Source organism: Zalophus californianus, chromosome 4 (assembly GCF_009762305.2).
Source record: "Zalophus californianus isolate mZalCal1 chromosome 4, mZalCal1.pri.v2, whole genome shotgun sequence".
Classification (NCBI taxonomy): domain Eukaryota; kingdom Metazoa; phylum Chordata; class Mammalia; order Carnivora; family Otariidae; genus Zalophus; species Zalophus californianus.
Genome location: NC_045598.1, coordinates 105,343,409 through 105,360,694, shown reverse-complemented (window position 1 = coordinate 105,360,694; position 17,286 = coordinate 105,343,409). Strand labels below are relative to the sequence as shown.

Genomic DNA, 17,286 nt, shown 5'->3' with positions numbered 1-17,286 from the left:
CTAAGCTCCACCTCACAGAAGAGGAAAACAGAATTGAGGGAAGCAGTCTCTGTGGTCTTTTTTTCTTTTTTTAAAAGATCTTATTTATTTGACAGAGAGAGACACAGCGAGAGAGGGAACACAAGCAGGGGCAGAGGCAGAGGGAGAAGCTGGCCTCCTGCCGAGCAGGGAGCCCGATGCGGGGCTCGATCCCAGGACCCTGGGACCATGACCTGAGCCGAAGGCAGACGCCCAACGACTGAGCCACCCAGGCGCCCTCTCTGTGGTCTTCTAAGTGACACCTTAGCACCAGGTCAGGGGAAGGAAAGAGGGAATCCAAAGGCCAAATGATCTCAGGCTTGCTTTGTCCCTCCTCCTCTCCTCCTAAACTTGAGGAAGACTTTGAGCTTTGGATTCCCAGATCGGTCAGTTAAAGTAGGTTGCCACTTAGGCAACAGACCTACAGTAATTGTCTTTATGTTCATTCACGGCTTTTCCTTGTCAAGTTGAAGTTGTTCAAGTGGACAGGTGCCTGGAAGGTAGGGAATGAAGCCAGCACCACCCTGCACCAGACTGAAGGCAGCTGGCGAGGACGCATTTGCTCAGGGCACCGCAAACAACACTGAGCCCGAGCTGAGGCAGGAGAGTGGAGCAGATGGTGTATGAAAAAGAATTAGAAAGAAACAAGAGGTCTAAATAAATGATGAAAGTTTAATACATTAAAACCAGGTATTTATCACTTTTATATTGCATTTGCCATTTCTGAACAATACAAAGTGGAGGCAAATAGTGACACTTCATAAAAATGTTGATTCCCCATTCCCTTCCCTAAGCCCCAGCCTCCCTCAAATATTCCCTCCCACTCCCTACAGAACTCTGTCCTGAATAAAACACTTAAATACATCATAAATAGTAAATTATGAAAAAAAAATAGCAAGAATTGTTTCTTTCCTTCTTGTAAAAAAGAACATGGCAGCAAAGACAGGCAGCCAGAAACTGGCTGGGGGTGTCTAATATAGACAGTTACTTGGGGGATGGGCTAACCTACTATCAAGGTCGGGCAGGATGGAGACAGGACAGTATTCAATAATCTGCCTGAGATGCCTCCTTAGTCCCCAGACAGGAGAAGGAGGATCAGGTGGGGAACCGCAACTCTTGGGAGATGGGGGACAGATGGATTACACAGCTCCCATTTCTGAGTTCTCTGCATGAGAAGGAGCAGGGCATGTGGCACAGCAATGACCTCACCTAGGCAAGAATCTGCTGGCTCCCCGTGAGTCTAAGCGAATATTCTCTAGCCTCATAGATACAGACTGCCTGTTAAACGGACACAGGTGTCCCTTCTGCACCTCAGCTCCTCCTTCCAACGCTGTCGGAAAAGGTGGGAAGAGCAAGGAATAAACCTCCTTTTGAGAAGGATCCAAATTCATTTGATTAAGTCTTCATATTTAGAAAAACAAGCAGAATACATTTCCAATTGCAAAACAGTAATAATTGTGATGGCCTGGCAGTAAGCAGGGTCCTGCCTAGCAAGGGCTCTGATCTTCTGGTCCCATGACTGCTCTACTGTTCAACAAAAGGGGTAAAGATTACCCCATGTCCCACTCTCTCCATTCCTTCAGCCTTAAGAAATTCATCAAGAGAGGAGTTGTTAAAGAGGAGCTGCTTCTGGCAAAGCAGTTCCTTAGTTCCATTTCTCAAACACCAGGGGGCTCTTCTGAGGGAACCCCACAAACAGGCATCTCTCCCAACACTGATACAGTTTTGATCTGACACTGTCTGGCTTCAAATTGTGGGCTGTGTGCTAGTTTTTCTTTTCCTTTTTTTAAGGAAAAAAAAGGAAGGTGGGAGTTGGCTTAACACCCTGACTCCCCAAAACCTTTACAAAGATTACAAGGGTCTTCTTCCAGAGAAAGCATGAAGGTGGAGATAATGTGCCAGCCAGTCTGTCCTGAGGAAGTTAAGAGTCCAGCTCCCAGTGAAAGGTAGGTGAAGAGGAAGAAAACCACCAAGTCCAGCAACCCCACTTCCAGCAGGAAGAATGGGGGCTTGAAAACAATTCCATTGTGGAAACCAAGGCTGGCCAGTTGAAAACTCGTGCCCCCTAACTCAGAAGTGGAGAAGATGCTGCTGTCCTCAACTGAGGCACCAATGCCCATTCGTCAGGAAGGGGAAGGAGAAGAGGTTCTTCTTCAGAAAGGAAACCGAGAGCTCCCCTCGCCTCCATTATACTCCTTTTGTGATGACCACGAAGAAGAAAACTCAGCATTGCTGGGGCAAGGGCTGGCTTCTTGGGATCACTAAGCTGGTAGAATCTTGTTCCAAGTCTTCTGAGTTTTTTTGCTCACTGGAAAGGGAAAGAGAAAGAGTGTAAAGTTAAGGATCTGGAGTATGAAATGAGGAGGCAGGAATGGAATTCAAGTTCATTTCAGCCTGACTGGCAGAGTTAAGTTTTCTTCTACTTCATCCTCTGCTTCCAAATACAAGGTCCCCACAAAATTTAAAAAGGCAAGATTGAAAGGGCACCCAGTTCCTGTAACCTTGCAAATTAACTCCCTGTTCCACTCCATCAGTGATCCTCTTTATACCCTTCAAATAAAGCATTCACCTCCCCCACATCCCAGACACTCACATGGGTGAACTCTGACTCTGCAACTTCAGGCTTTTCCAAGAGGGTTGAACTAACAGGAGAAAAAAAAAATGGAGGCAGAGAGAAGAATTAGAAGATAAGGAAGAGAAAGGACGATCCTCTCACGTCAGATCTCGTACTGCTTCTCCATATTTCACTTCAAGATCAACTTAGGATTCAGAAAGAAGAGGGTGAGGCGCCTGGGTGGCTCAGTCGTTAAGCGTCTGCCTTCAGCTCAGGTCATGATCCCAGGATCCTGGGCCCCGCATTGGGATCCCTGCTCCGCGGGAAGCCTGCTTCTCCCTTTCCCACTCCCCCTGCTTGTGTTCCCTCTCTTGCTGTGTCTGTCAGAAGAGGCTAAGAAACTACCAGACTTAGAAGCATGTTGTTTTAATTAATAGTTAATTTAATTAACTAGCTTCTTGAGTACTACAAAAATATTTCCTAATCCCTCCCCTTCTGTCCTCAATTCCCAGGTGTGGTAGGCACTCAGTGATCACGGCTGCCTGATATTTGCACCACTGTGTAATTCTCTCCTCTTGAATGAGGTCTGGATTTAGTGACTCTCTTCCAGAGGACAGAATGTAGGCCAGGTGATGGAACATCAATTCTGAGATTAGGTTACAAAAAGACCCTACCTAGGGGCGCCTGGGTGGCTCAGACGGTTAAGCCTCTCTGCCTTCAGCTCAGGTCCCAGGGTCCTGGGATCAAGCCCCACATCGGGCACCCTGCTCAGCAGGAAGCCTGCTTCTCCCTCTCCTACTCCCCCTGCTTGTTTTCCCTCTCTCTGTCTCTATGTCAAATAAAATTTAAAAAAAAAAAAAAAAAAAAAAGACCCTACCTAGCTTCTTCTTGGGCTCGAGCTCTCTCACTAACTGTTTGCTCTGAGGGAAGCTAGCTGCCACATGGGGAAAGCATGTGACAAGGAACTGAGGCAGGACCACTGGCCAACGGCCTGCAAGGAACCGAATCTTGCCAACAACCACATAAGTGAGCTTAGAAGTTGATCCTCCCTCGGGGCGAGCCTCCAGATGAGACTACTTCCCTAACAGCTTCACTGTAACCTCCTGAGAGACCCTGAGCCAGTGGCACCCAGCTAACTCACTCCTAGATATTTAAGCTGCATAAAATCTGAGATAATAAATGTTTATAGTTTTTAGCTGCCACGCTGGGGGTAATTTGTTATACAATAATATAAATTTTTGTACCTGGAAGTGAAGTGCTACTGAAATTTTTAAAAAACTAAAAAGTGGAAGTGGCTTTGGAAGAGGGAAGTGGGCTTTAAGCAGCATTTTAGTGAAAGTTTAAAAGTGCCATGAATATACTGTAGAATTTAGACTTGAATGAGGGAGTTGCCAGTGTGGGCTCAAAGGCAAGTGAGAAAAATCTTATGGGAAACTGAAGGAAAGGGATCCCTGTAATGCACTGGAACAAAGTTTTGCAACAATGTCATATGCAGTTACGTGAAAAGCAGAATATGTGTCTAATGAATTGGGTGATCTACCTAAGGAGAATTCTAAACAAAGTGCTAAAGGTGCCACCTGGTTCCTTCTTAATGCTTATAGTAAAATGAGAAGAAAAAAATTAAGGGAAGGACTATTAAATAAAAGGACGACTTGCCAGGATTGATGGTTTTGAAAATTCTGAGCCCCTCCAGCAGATAGCAAACAATGCTATAAAATTAAGAAACAGTTTGTGAGCAAGCATAAAACCTGGGCACTGCCAGGAAAATGTGGTCTAGAGACAAAACCAAGTTATGACTGTAAAATATTTAAGACTTCAGAAAAATCAAAGTTGGTTCCTTAGAGTACTGTTCAATCGTACAAAAGACCATTCAAAAACATCACCCAGATCCTCTCAACTTAACATCTCTAAGAAGCACAGGGCTTAGGAAGAAGGTATCTGTGGTGTGGCTTTTGTCGAGGGGACTGAATTCCAGTGAGACTCACGGGAGGCCCACAAAATCTTTGAGGGCATTATAACAGCATAAACATTCACAGCTTGGACTGACTGAAAGGGACAGACACAGTGCAAAATGAAGAAACCGCTGGACCCCAAAATTGTACTGGCAGGAAGCAGGCTGAGTAAATTACTCAGCTGCAAACACATGCTAGCTTTCATGAAAAAGGAAGACTCAGAAAGCAAAACCACGAGTTCAAAGGGTGGAGTCGAGAGTCATGGAGAATTACCCCCAACTTATCCTCTGATCAAAGCAACTCCAACAGTTGCTGGATTTTGGACTAGCTCTGTGCCTCCCTCACTCTTTCTGCACAGGAGTGTTCAGTGGTTAGCTACTTACTGCCTCACCATTGTCTGCTGGGTGTGCAGCGAGAAAACAGCTATCTCTTTAGTTTCACAAGTCCAAAGACTGAGAGCAACCATACTCATGGAACAATACCTGGGGAGCTCCTCCAAACCAAGACCTACTTGAGATGACAAAATTCTGGAATTTAAGCTGCTGCTCTAACGGGATGAGACTTTTGAAGACCGTGGGCGCAAATGAATGCATTTTGCACAGGGAGGGATAGGAATCACTGGGAGCCAGAAGATGGACTGTGATAGGTCACTTTTGAGGTGGCTCCCAGTGAGTTCTGCATCCTGGTATTCACACCTTTGTGGAATCCCTTCTTTGTGAGTGTGGGCTAGATTCAGTGACTAGAATGCAGTACTGGTGATAGTATGTCAATTCTGAGATTAGGTCCCAAAAAGATTATGAATTCTGCATAGGTGCATGCACTCTCAATTGCTCACTCTGAGGGAAGCCAGTTGCGATGTTTTGAATTGTCCTAAGGAGAGGCTCATGTGGCAAAGAACCAAGGGAGGCCCCCAGCCAACTGCCAGCAAGGAACTAAGGCCCTCTGTCCAGCAACCCACAAGGAACTGAATCCTGCCAATAAGCATATACATGAGCTTAGAAGTGGAGCCTCTCAGCTGAATCTTCAGAAGAGATGGGAGGCCCGGGCCAACACCTCATGAAAGACCTTGAGCCAGAGGACCCAGCTAAGCTGTACGCACATTCCTGACCCACAGAAACTATGATATGTGTTTGTTATTTTAATCCACTAAGTTTTGGGTTAATTTATTATGATGGAATAGATAATCAACACACCATGTAACAAAATTAAATCACAATCTTTAGAATGGGTCCTTTTACAAGATTATTCATTTTCTTCACTGCCCAGCAATCTTTCCAGGCTTACAAAGTAAGCTGAGAATTCTCACCTAACTCACCAAGAGATAAAGGGTTAGTTGGGGCGTATTTTGACTATCAAAATAGTCTGCACACCCCCTAAAGATGCAGAGATATTGACACACTTCTCCAAATCACTAAAGATGAGCTAAGGGAAAGTAAACCTGGAAAAATCTAGTGAAGAGCAAAAGACAAACAATGATCTCTTGAAAAAAAAAATTATGGAGGTTCCCAAGGACCTGAAGAGAGAGAGATGAAAAGATTTTATGAAGAAAGGGGCCAAGGAACCAACCTTGTAGTTTGCATTTGCAAAGTCTCTCCAACTACAGGTGAGAAATAGGGGTCAGGAATAGTCGAGACCTCACTGACTTTCTCCAAAGGTGGAGTCTGAGGTAAAACATCAGGACGACCGAAGTGGACGCCTGGAAAAAAGAAAAGGGAAAAAAATCAATAAATAAAAAAGAAGACAAAATGGGGTGGGGGAAATACAGGGGGGAAAAAATGTAGCAACTTGGCTTTTCCTGAATAGGAACAGGGAGTAGAGGTCCTAGGCAGATAAGACAGGGCTCAGAAGGAAGGGAGGGAGTGCCCAATCACATGGGAACCCCAGCCCTGGCGCTGACCTGGCTCCACTTCCGCCTTGGTTGTCACTTGTGCCTTGTGCTCCCCAGAGACCGATGTCTGGTAAGTAATGCAGGAGTTGCCGCTGGGGCCTGCTCGCCGAGAGAAAGATGAGCCAGACCGAAACTTTTTGGAAGGAGAGGGCTTCACTTCAAAAGGGAAAGAGAAAGCCTACTTAGCACCCACCTGAGAAACCATCACCAAGACATAGATACAAATTGCTAGCATCCCCAACACAAACCCAAAGGTGCTCTGCAAAGCGGGAAGAAGGACTAATGTCAACAAAGACAGGCTCTACGAACTACTCCTTCAGAGGAGAGGGTGTGCATCTCGGTTCACCTCACTTTGGAAAGCAGAGAACCAAGAGGAAAGCAGACACATACATATCTTGCCCCCGCTACACACAACCTCCATGGCTTTGCTTCCACCGGATGAGATGTCCTCCATTCCGTCACTCCCTTGTTCTTTAATAGCATCCTCCAGTTCAAGCAGACGAAGAGGACCCTTTCATTCTGCATCCTTGTAGCACTTATGCACACAGCACCGTGATACTTTACACTTGCTTATATGTCACGCTGAAAAGACTTTGAGGGGATTTCCTCACGTTTCTTAAGACTGTCTGGCATGCCTAAGTCCCCTCTGCCGCACCGATGGGGTGACGGAGGCCTATGATGAGGCGGCGGGAAGGAGGAGCTGGAAATTTGCCAATGGCAGCACCACTGAAAGGCTGGGAAAGAAGAATACTGGCACCTTCCAGCCAAGAAAGTTGAGGGAAGAGAGTAAGAACGACTGCTAAGCAGAAATCAGTATATGCTTCTCCAACCCTTTGATCCTAGTCTGAGAGTCCTTGGCACTGGGGATATGAAGAGAAAACAAAACACTGGTAACATCGTCACCTATCTCTGTCTGTAGGTCTGCCTCTATCTCAGCCTATGCCATAGGATCCTACTCCCACAATGACACTTTCCTCCCCCCTCCCCCAATCCCACCAATTTCCCAGAAATGCCCCTCACCTCAATGACACACGAAGGGAGAGCCAGGGGAAAAGCAGCAACTCGGAAACCACTGGGACAGACAGAGTGACTGACATAAAGACGGGCAGCAGCTCTCACGGGATGTGGGTAGAGCAGAAGAGGCTTTGGCAGTTCCCTGACAGAGGTGTCTTGCCCACCCATCTCCTGGAGTAAGGGAGTCATTGGGGGGTCATCTGGTAGAAGCCACTTACGGGGTATCTTCTTGAACACCGTGCTGCACATGAAGCGCTGGAACCGTTCAGCATAGAAGCCTGGGCGATGCACCGATACGGTGTCCTGCAGAGCAGAAGACATGGCTGCAGAGTTAAAGAGGGGGAGGCCCAGCAAGAGGATCGCTATTTAGTCCAAGGGCCATTTTCCTCTAGGCTGAGACCCTAGCAGAAGGGTAGAACCCACAAATGAAATAAGAAAGAAAGAAGAAACTGAGGGGGCAAATCAGAACTGAAGGAGGCGGGAGGAGAGCCTCTAGCAAACTGCTACTCACCCCATCGTGTACCAGGGCTTTCCAAGAGTGCTCCAACTTCTTAACAAACCTGCCAAGAAAAATGTGTGTCACATAGTCACAGAATTTTTAAATGAATGACAGTTTTCTCTTTTATGAAGTTAAAGAAGCTGGGAAAGCACTCCCTCTATTACACTGGCTTTCCAAAGAACAGACACAGTAGTGCTCGTTCAGGACGGAGATCAAAGCTGTTTCTAGGGAAGTTAATTACCTCCCCCATGGAAAAAGGGAACTTAGTATGTCCCTGGCAAGTCAGGGACAAGAACATTTATTGCAAAAGGAGAAATGAAGGGATATATGCACATGCCTGAAGAGGGGAGTTAAAACTGGATGATAATACTCTGAAACAGTCAACCAAGGATTGTCCAGTCATTAGTAGCTGAAACCTGTTTTTAGGGGTAAAACTGGGATGTAGCATTTCCAGATCCTCCCTATCACTTCACTGCCTCAGTTCCATAGGTTAATAGCATAGGACACAGTGATCCTCTTGTTTTTCCTCCAAGGAAAAGAGGAACATGTTTCCAGCTGTATCCCAATGTGGAGTATGACTCATCTCCCAGGTTTTTCACAAAGAGCCAGACAGATGGTGTATTCTACCCTGGTGCTTCTGAGGACTGACTCAGCTCTCCACAGAGGTATACGTTATGGTTGGGAAGGTGGCAGGGTAATGAAGTCAAGGAGACAGGCAAAATCAAGGAAATAAACCACCATCTGAAACCTGATGAGGTAAGTAGCTAGAATGCAACTCTGTTCCTGTTTCAGGAAGAGTGACAAACCCATCTAAAGGAGAAATGTGAATGGTTATCCGCAACCACTCTGCCCCCTCTTTTGGGATCCATATGCTCCTCACCTGTAAGACTGGAGAATGTCAATGATCCCAATATAAAGCAGCAGCCTTTCCCCTTTACTATTGCGGGCAGGGATGCCACCCATACTGTTCCGGAAGACAAGAAGAAAACAGTAAGAAAATCTCTGGCCTAGCACAAGGGTTTCTCCTAACCTCGAGCCAGATCAGGACAGGGAACTGAGACCTAACCATAACTGTCCCATCTTCCATAAACTGGGGAAGAGTGAAAACCTTCCTCCAACTCCAAGAGCCGCTCTGGAGTATGTATTATAACCTCTTTCTCTCCAAGTCTCACTCGCCTGCCTCTCCGACCCCAATTCCACCAAAGAATCTAAAGTCACCCCTACTCAGCTACACTGGAAACGCTCAGATAACTCTGAACTTGCTCAGTACTTTCATATTCTAATTCACACCCACTAGGACACTCTTCTTGAGAATCACAGTAAAGGCTACCTTAAAAATGAAACCACTTACAAGACATTTATGATGCTTCAGTAAATACACTTCCTTGATAGATCCGTGATGGTAAGAAAGACTCCTTCCATAAAGCTGCCTATAGTAAATTACTTTTGGTGAAGTTCTAATAGAATATGCAGACATGTGTCTCGGACTCTGAGTATATTCTTTTTGAAAGGTGTTTTAATTTTAAATAGTTCTCCTTCCCAGATGTACTAGAGATCCCCAATTTAAGCCCTCTTCCTTTCCTTTTACATTCTTAAGCAGGCTTGTTCTATAGTTTCATAAGTGTTAATACTGTCAACTTAACTGCTGAATTGGGGCTACTCTGATGCCAGGAGCTGCATCCTTTCCTCAAGAAAAAAAAAAAAATGCCGTGTCTACGCTCTCCTTCCTGGTGCCCCTGAGCCCACTCACTGGTCATCAGTCTCCATGGTGCCACCTCGCCGAGCCTCGCCCTGGATAGATTCCATAGCCGTGGAATAAAGAGCCTTTTGGGGGGCTGGTCTGCGAGTGTCAGCTGAGGATTGTGCTTCACTGCCTAAGGGCTCTCTTTGAGCATGATCTATGTTATGGATCGACATCAAGAGGCTATAGTCCATTATCTTGAAGCTCTGCAGCACCTAATGAAAGGAAAAAAACAAACCATGTTCTGAGCCTTGGGAGGTATGAGGATTTTTTTCAGGATCTCACAGCTTTCCTAATTATTCTTTCTTTCTTTAAGATTTTATTTATTTATTTGACAGAGAGAGACACAGTGAGGGAGCACAAGCAGGGGGAGTGGGAGAGGGAGAAGCAGGCTTCCCGCTGAGCAGGGAGCCCGATGCGGGGCTCAATCCCAGGACCCTGGGATCATGACCTGAGCCAAAGGCGGAAGCCTAATGACTGAGCCACCCAGGTGCCCCCTATTTTTATTTTTAATTTTTTTAAAAGATTTTATTTATTTGAGAGAGAGAGCATGGGAGGGGGGAGGATCAGAGGGAGAAGGAGAATCCCCGCTGAGCACGGAGCCTAATGCAGGGCTCAATCCTGGGACTCTGGGATCATGGCCTGAACTGAAGGCAGACGCTTAACCGACTGAGCCACCCAGGCGCCCTCATTTTTTTTATGACTTTATTTTTTTAAAGATTTGAGAGGGAGACAGAGAGAGGGGGGCACATAGGGAGGGGGAAGCGCAGAGGGAGAGAAAAACTTCAGCAGACTCCACGCTCAAGGTGGAGCTGATGCAGGGCTCATTCTCACGACCTTGAGATCACAACCTGAGAAAACCAAGAGTCGGATGCTCAACTGACTGCACCACCCAGGGGCCCCTAAAGGTTTTATTTTCAAGTAATCTCTAGGGGCGCCTGGGTGGCTCAGTCACTTAAACGTCTGCCTTTGGCTCAGGTCATGATCCCAGGGTCCTGGGATCGAGCCCCACGTCCAGCTCCTTGCTCAACAGGGAGCCTGCTTCTCCCTCTCCTTCCTACTTGAGCTCTCTCACTATCTCTGTATCTCTCTTAAAATAAATACATAAAATCTTTTTTTTTAAAGATTTTATTTATTCATGAGAGAGAGAGAGAAGCAGAGGGAGAAGCAGGCTCCCAAGGAGCAGGGAGCCCGATGCGGGACTCGATCCCAGGACCCCGGGATCATGACCTGAGCCGAAGGCAGACACTGAACCATCTGAGCCACCCAGGCACCCCAATACATAAAATCTTAAAAAAAAAATTTTTTTTTTTAAATTTCAAATTATCTGTATATCCAACGTGGGGCTTGAACTCACAACCACAAGATCAAGAGTTGCACATTCCCCCAACTGAACTACCCAGGTGCCCCAAGATTCAATTATTCTTGACCTCCAGGGTTAACTATAGGCTTATCCTTTGCTCCTCCTACTCCCTGGAGAAAAATGTATTAATCTCCTCCAGTCACTCATTATTTCTATCCACTCAGCTTTCTTCTATTTGAGTAAATATATATTAGGCCACTGACTAGCCCACAACACCCTCTGTTTGTTCTTTCCTTCTATTTGTGAAAAGAGCATTACGTTCTCAATGAACGTGGAATACGTATTTGTGCTGTAAAGAATCCACAAGGAAGGTGTGGTAAAAGTACATTTCATGATGGAGTGTATCTGTTGCAGGACTTTATATAACCAGCTTTGATTCGGTTCAGTATTTACTGAAGCCCTACCACCTGTAGGCGTTGTGCCTGTTTATGGGGATACAAAGATACTCCAGAGTTTCTGTTCTCAACAATATTATCATTTAGGAAAGAAAATAAATGTAAAAATAAATCCAATACAGCCTAATACATGCAACAACAGAAGTGCTTACATGATTGATAGTATGGAGGAGGTCAGGAAGTGATACGTAAATAAGTTTATGAAGAATAAATTAGAAAGTAAGTCCAAACAAATAAAGGAAGGAATACTCCAACGCCTGGAAGCATGAAACAAACAGCACATTATGTGCAGGGAGGTATAATTTCATACTGCTAAAACAGAAAATGCAAAGGACAGGTGTGGCAGATTACAGAAGCTGATAGAAGCAAAAATAATGACAGGCCTGATATATCATATTAAGGACCCTGGATTCTTTTTTTTTTTTTTGAAGATTTTATTTGACACAGAGAGACAGAGAGAGTGCGCGCACGCACATGCATGCATTCCCCACTGAGCAGAGAGCTCATTGTGGGGCTTGATCCCAGGACTCTGGGATCATGGCCTAAGCCAAAGGCAGATGCTTAACCAACTGAACCACCCAGGCGCACCAAGAAGCCTGGATTATATCCTATAGTTCTCAACCCTCTTTCCATCCCAGAACAGAGTGCAAAAGGGTATACTCTCACCAGTTCCAGTAGCCCACTTTGGTGATGCAGCTCAACCAAAGGTGTTTTGCTAGGTTGGTGGAGAAAGGGATGAAGAAAGCACAGGAGTGATTCTTATGTATACTTTCTTTCTTTCTTTTTTTTTTTTTTTTAAAGATTTTATTTATTTGACAGAGAGAGACACAGCAAGAGAGGGAACACAAGCAGGGGGAGTGGGAGAGGGAGAAGCAGGCTTCCCGCTGAGCAGGGAGTCCAATGAGGGGCTTGATCCCAGGACTCTGGGATCATGACCTGAGCCGAAGGCAGACGCTTAACAACTGAGCCACCCAGGCGCCCCTTATGTATAGTTTCTTAAAACAACTCTTTATTCTACTGTGTCCAGTCCTTTCAACCAAAGGAGCCAAACTAAAATAAGCATTACCCTACAAGTAGATGCAGAGTAAGCAAAGGACAAGGATGGACAACGTTATGGAGTAGAGGAAGATGATCCTACAATAGCAGTTGAGAAAAAAACAATCAGAGATGCAAAAAAATCAGTAGGAAAAGGTGTCACAAAATCCAAAAGAAGGTACGTTAAGAAAATGGAAATAAACTTTCAAGCAGCAGAAAAATGCAAGTAAGGACTGAGAAATATTCTCTACTTGGCATCCCAGGTGGGCACTAGGGAGGGTAGTTCAACTGAAGGGGTGAGAGCAAAAGCCATGACAGTGAGTTGAGGCAGGAATAGAACATAAATGAAAAGGAAAAATGGAAGCATTATTACATGGAGACAATGGAAGTAAAAAACAAACAAACAAACAAAAAAAAACTCCAGGGGCACCATGGTGGCTCAGTTGGTTAAGTGTTCGCCTTTGGGTCAGGTCATGATCCCAGGGTCCTGGGATCGAGGCCCGCACTGGGCTCCTTGCTCCGCGGGGAGCCTGCCTCTCCCTCTCCCTCTGCCTGCCGCTCCCCCTGCTAGTGCTCTGTCAAATAAATAAAATCTTAAAAAAAAAATAAAATAAAAAATCCTCCTAACCTTAAGATGGAAGAGATAAAAGTTGGCTTGCATGCAGAAAGAAAACAGTTGTTAGAGGCTGAAGCCAGGGGAGGGAAAGGAAGCAAGATGTGAAACAGAACCCTAAAGAAACAGTCCTGAGAAGTGACTGACCTGGAATAAGCCACCAAATTGGGCAGAAAGAAGATTAAAGATGGGTAAGTATAGACATGTTTATAAACTGGGGCTGGGAGCAGGACAAGGGGGTGGTATGGAATAGAAGAGTGAGGTAATCTGTTGAGAAACAAGGCTGGGATATTAAGAGTTAGAAAATGGTTTGGAGAGAGTGACAATCGTGTGACACCTGTGCTGAGAGGAACAGGAAGTGGAATGGTGAACAATACTGAGGCTGGATAGTGTCAACATGTAGAGATGTTGGTAGAATAGACATAGGTGTGTGATTTCCTTCAGCAGCACTCAGCTTCCAAGATATAAATTTGAATCTGGCAGGCAGGACCAAGATCTGAGGAATGATGGTGCTGGTACGAAAATAAGGAAACTGTAGGATTATGAGGCCTAGGAGAGGTAAAGAAAATGAAGCCAGGTGGGGGAGGATAAACAGAATGTAAAAATATAAAGACTCAGCAATAACCTAATGTAAAAGTTATTTTAAATAAAGTCTGGGACATACGGAGCTAAGGAACTGAGTCCCATCCCATACAGATTTGAACCCTAAGAACAAAAAGCTATTTTAGTGGCTGAGATTTTTGGTATCTGAGAGGGAAGGAAATATGATAAACTCACCAAACAGTCACGCTGTAGGGTCTTACATAGAGCATTGTACATGTCAGCATCCAAAAAAAGACCATCTGGAATGTCTTGTAAGAAGTCCAGGTCTTTAAAGGTGGGGAGAGGCTTCTCTCGCTCTTTTTGGGAAGCCCGCCGTTTGTAGGTAGAACCCTTGAGGTCATATTTGATGTGCATCTTGACCGACCGTGGTAAGAGATTGTTCATCACCACAATTCGAATGTTCTTGCCACCTGCCTGCACACAGTACAGCCCATAGAATTTAGGCAGCAAAGTTCGAGGATTCTGGTTGAGGTTCTGAGGGGACAAAAGTAAAAAGAAGCAGGAGAGCAAGTCAGCTGATTTTCAGTGAAACTCAAGGGTAAAAGTTGCCACCCACCTTCTTTGTCTGCTATATGGGATTCAGGTACAATCTATCTGCCCATAAGCCCACATCATATTTGTTTACAATTGCCCAATACATCTATCTTCAGGAATCGGATCACACCAAGCTGAGCCACAGACCCTCCAATACAGTAATCAGTCAGGATACTCAATATATGATGAGTATATTCTTTTAGAGAGATTTAAGAAAAGATCGTGTTGAAAAAGTCTTAACTCTAAGCCCTTAGTACAGTATATTCTTGTGGGTGTGATGCAAAGCAAAACTAACTTCTCCAGAAGCTCCAAGAGCTGTCAGTCAGAGTAAGATGGAGTACAGTACTATCAAGAGAAGTAACCAACCTCATTTCCTAGTATAGGATGACTAAGAACAGAAAACAAAATTATCACTAAATTTCAACTTTGGGTAGGATAGTCTAAGTCAAATAACACTTAAAATAGGACAGATAGGGGGGTGCCTGGGTGGCTCAGTTGTTAAGTGTCTGCCTTCAGCTCAGGTCATGACCCAGGGTCCTGGGATCGAGCCCCACATCGGGCTCCCTGCTCAGCGGGAAGCCTGCTTCTCCTTCTCCCACTCCCCCTGCTTATGTTCCCTCTCTCGCTATGTCTCTGTCAAATAAATAAATAAAATCTTAAAAAAAAAAAAAAAGGACAGATGCGGCGCCTGAGTGGCTCAGTCAGCTAAGCGTCTGTCTTCAGCTCAGGTTATGATCCCAGGGTCCTGGGATCAAGTCCCGCGTGGGGTTCCCTGCTCAGCAGGGAGTGCGCTTCTCCCTCTCCCTCTGCCCCTACTCCCCCCACCCCGCTTATGCTCGCTCTCGCTCTCTTAAATAAATAAAATCTTAAAAAAAAAGGACAGATAACCAAAACCCCTTTTAGCCCCAGAGAGGCAAGAGAGATGGGGCAAAAAGCCCCAAAATGAACTACATCTTTAAGACCTAAGTGCTGACACTGTGTTGCCCTGCAGAAGAGAGCCCTCCAGCCTCTTTTTTCTTTTTTAAAGATTTTATTCATTTGAGATGGATAGCGAGAGAGAGTACAAGCTGGGGACGGGGAGAGGGAGAAGCAGGCTCCGCGCTGAGCAGGGAGCCTGACGCAGGACTCGATCCCAGGACCTCCGAGACCATGATCTGAGCCGAAGGCAGACGCTTAACTGACTGAGCCACCCAGGCGCCCCATGAGAGCCCCCCAGCCTTGTCCAGGAGTGGGAGTGGGCAGCAGAGGTGACCAGTGCTCCTCTTCCCTCACCATGTAGTATCCTGGAAGCAGCTTCTGCAGAAACTCTGCCTCTTTGTGCTGGACCGTTTTAATGATGAATTCATCGTCGCTGGACACGTAGAAGAGGGAACCGCTAGCCCCAGAGTTGCAGAGTTCAATCAGTGGCTCACTGCAGAGGGAATACTGGGGCCCAGAAAGAAGAGAACAAGAAGTTTCAGAAATACCAGGGCCTGTCCAACCAGAAATTAAGTACAGATGCAATTCTGTTCTAAAGGAAAACTAGAGCAAGACTGTGGAGAGAGTCTTCTTTTGGGAGGATCCCTCTGATACTGGGGGAACCAGAAGCTTACCAAGTAATCATCAGGCCGGATACCAAATAACTCCCGAAAGTAACGGAAGGCAACAGGTGCATAGGTCTTGAATCGAAAGTCATTGTAGTGATGAGCAGGGGTCAAGTTGCTCCCTTCACTGTGGGGTTAAAATAGAAAAAGCTGTAATTTATCAGTACCTGTCACCCAGGGAGTCCACGCTGGGCAGACACTCAAGAGTAACCCAAAGGCAGGTCAGTATATCCCTTCTGAGAGAACCAGAGGGATTAGATGAGTCAGTTACTTCGTGGGACAAAGCCACTACATGGGGATTAAAAAAATGGCTACCCAGTGCACTGAATTGCTTTTTAGGGCTCACTCCACAGGCCAGAGGCTCGTGGAAGCATTCAAAGGACAGCATCTGCTCTCCGAATTCTCTATTCCCACATCACCCCAAGATCAAGTTAAGGATTGGACATTGGGCACATGCCTAAATTAGACCTGAACCCCTAAAACTGGCCTGAGGTTGATATGAAAAAGCCACACTTCCCAGGACATTCCCCTGAACATTAACCTCTGTACCTGGGGAAGAAGATACTTTCCACCACATAGAAGTCTTGCATGAGCACATCACGCTCTGGTTTGGTACTCAGGCTTCCCACAGTGTGAGTAATTCCTAACTGGATGGCACCTTTCAAGGCAGATGAGGTTGTCTGAGAAATAGAAGAGAAACGAGAGGAAAGTTTCTAGTATTAAATCTGATCAGAACAATAAAAACTCAGGAGGGAAAAGCCAGAAGCAGCACTCAAAAGCAAACGCCCTTCTAGTACTTCAGACCAAGCCAGGGCGATCCAACTCCTCCATCCTCTTGCCTTACATGGCAGTCAAGCCTGGTGAAGGCTGGAAGGGGATGAAGATACACAGTAGCAAAGGCAGGACTGTCTGAGTCAGCCTCAGCTAGGCAAGGTGTTCCTGCCTCTCCATATCTACACTTGGAAGCCACTCTCCATATCAACATTTACAAGATATGTTGTACTGAGAGAACAATCTTAAGTCTCATTCCAAAGATTCCTGCGTGCAGAGTATCTGGGTCTCTCCAAACATTTTATTCAAGAAATAGAGAATGTAACTAAAATTTACTGATATTCTGATGGACTACCTGGCTACAGAAGCTTCAGTCCTTTAAGGGAAAGCCTGATCCTCCCAAGGACGACAGGGTGGCAAAAAAAGTTCCTAATTGAAGAAGAAAGCCTGAAAGACTCAAATTATTTCTGAGAGAAGTGTTTAGATTTAAAATTATTACACTATGGTTAAAACACAAATTGAAAAGCCTCACTCTTACAATCATATGGGAAAATAGCCTTTCATCTAGATCTGTGCTGTGCAATACACTAACCACTGGCCACAGATGGCTATTTAAGTTCATTAAAATAAAAATTGAAAATCTTCCTTTTCAGTCTTACCAGCCACATTCAAGTATGACTAGTAGCTACTACTGGAGAACACAGATTATAGCACATCTCAATC

At 45.4% G+C, this 17,286-nt stretch overlaps 1 protein-coding gene across 7 annotated transcripts in view; it reads right to left on the bottom strand.

Moving 5' to 3' along the window:
- Window positions 1-670: 670 nt before the first annotated feature.
- Window positions 671-17,286, bottom strand: part of PIP5K1A (phosphatidylinositol-4-phosphate 5-kinase type 1 alpha) — a 37,824-nt gene continuing 21,208 nt past the window's right edge. For 5 of the 7 annotated variants that reach the window (XM_027581721.1, XM_027581754.1, XM_027581737.1 and 2 more), the window contains 12 exons: window positions 16,342-16,472; window positions 15,802-15,919; window positions 15,482-15,634; window positions 13,850-14,149; window positions 9,676-9,881; window positions 8,806-8,889; window positions 7,938-7,986; window positions 7,645-7,729; window positions 6,422-6,568; window positions 6,091-6,220; window positions 2,612-2,660; window positions 671-2,326 (listed from right to left, as the gene is read on the bottom strand). In XM_027581721.1, coding sequence (XP_027437522.1) covers window positions 2,324-2,326; window positions 2,612-2,660; window positions 6,091-6,220; window positions 6,422-6,568; window positions 7,645-7,729; window positions 7,938-7,986; window positions 8,806-8,889; window positions 9,676-9,881; window positions 13,850-14,149; window positions 15,482-15,634; window positions 15,802-15,919; window positions 16,342-16,472 — 1,455 coding nt within the window. In that variant the 3' untranslated portion in view covers window positions 671-2,323. The remainder of the gene's footprint in view (window positions 2,327-2,611; window positions 2,661-6,090; window positions 6,221-6,421; window positions 6,569-7,644; window positions 7,730-7,937; window positions 7,987-8,805; window positions 8,890-9,675; window positions 9,882-13,849; window positions 14,150-15,481; window positions 15,635-15,801; window positions 15,920-16,341; window positions 16,473-17,286) is intronic. The other 2 variants (XM_027581761.1, XM_027581770.1) reach the window with 2 other exon arrangements.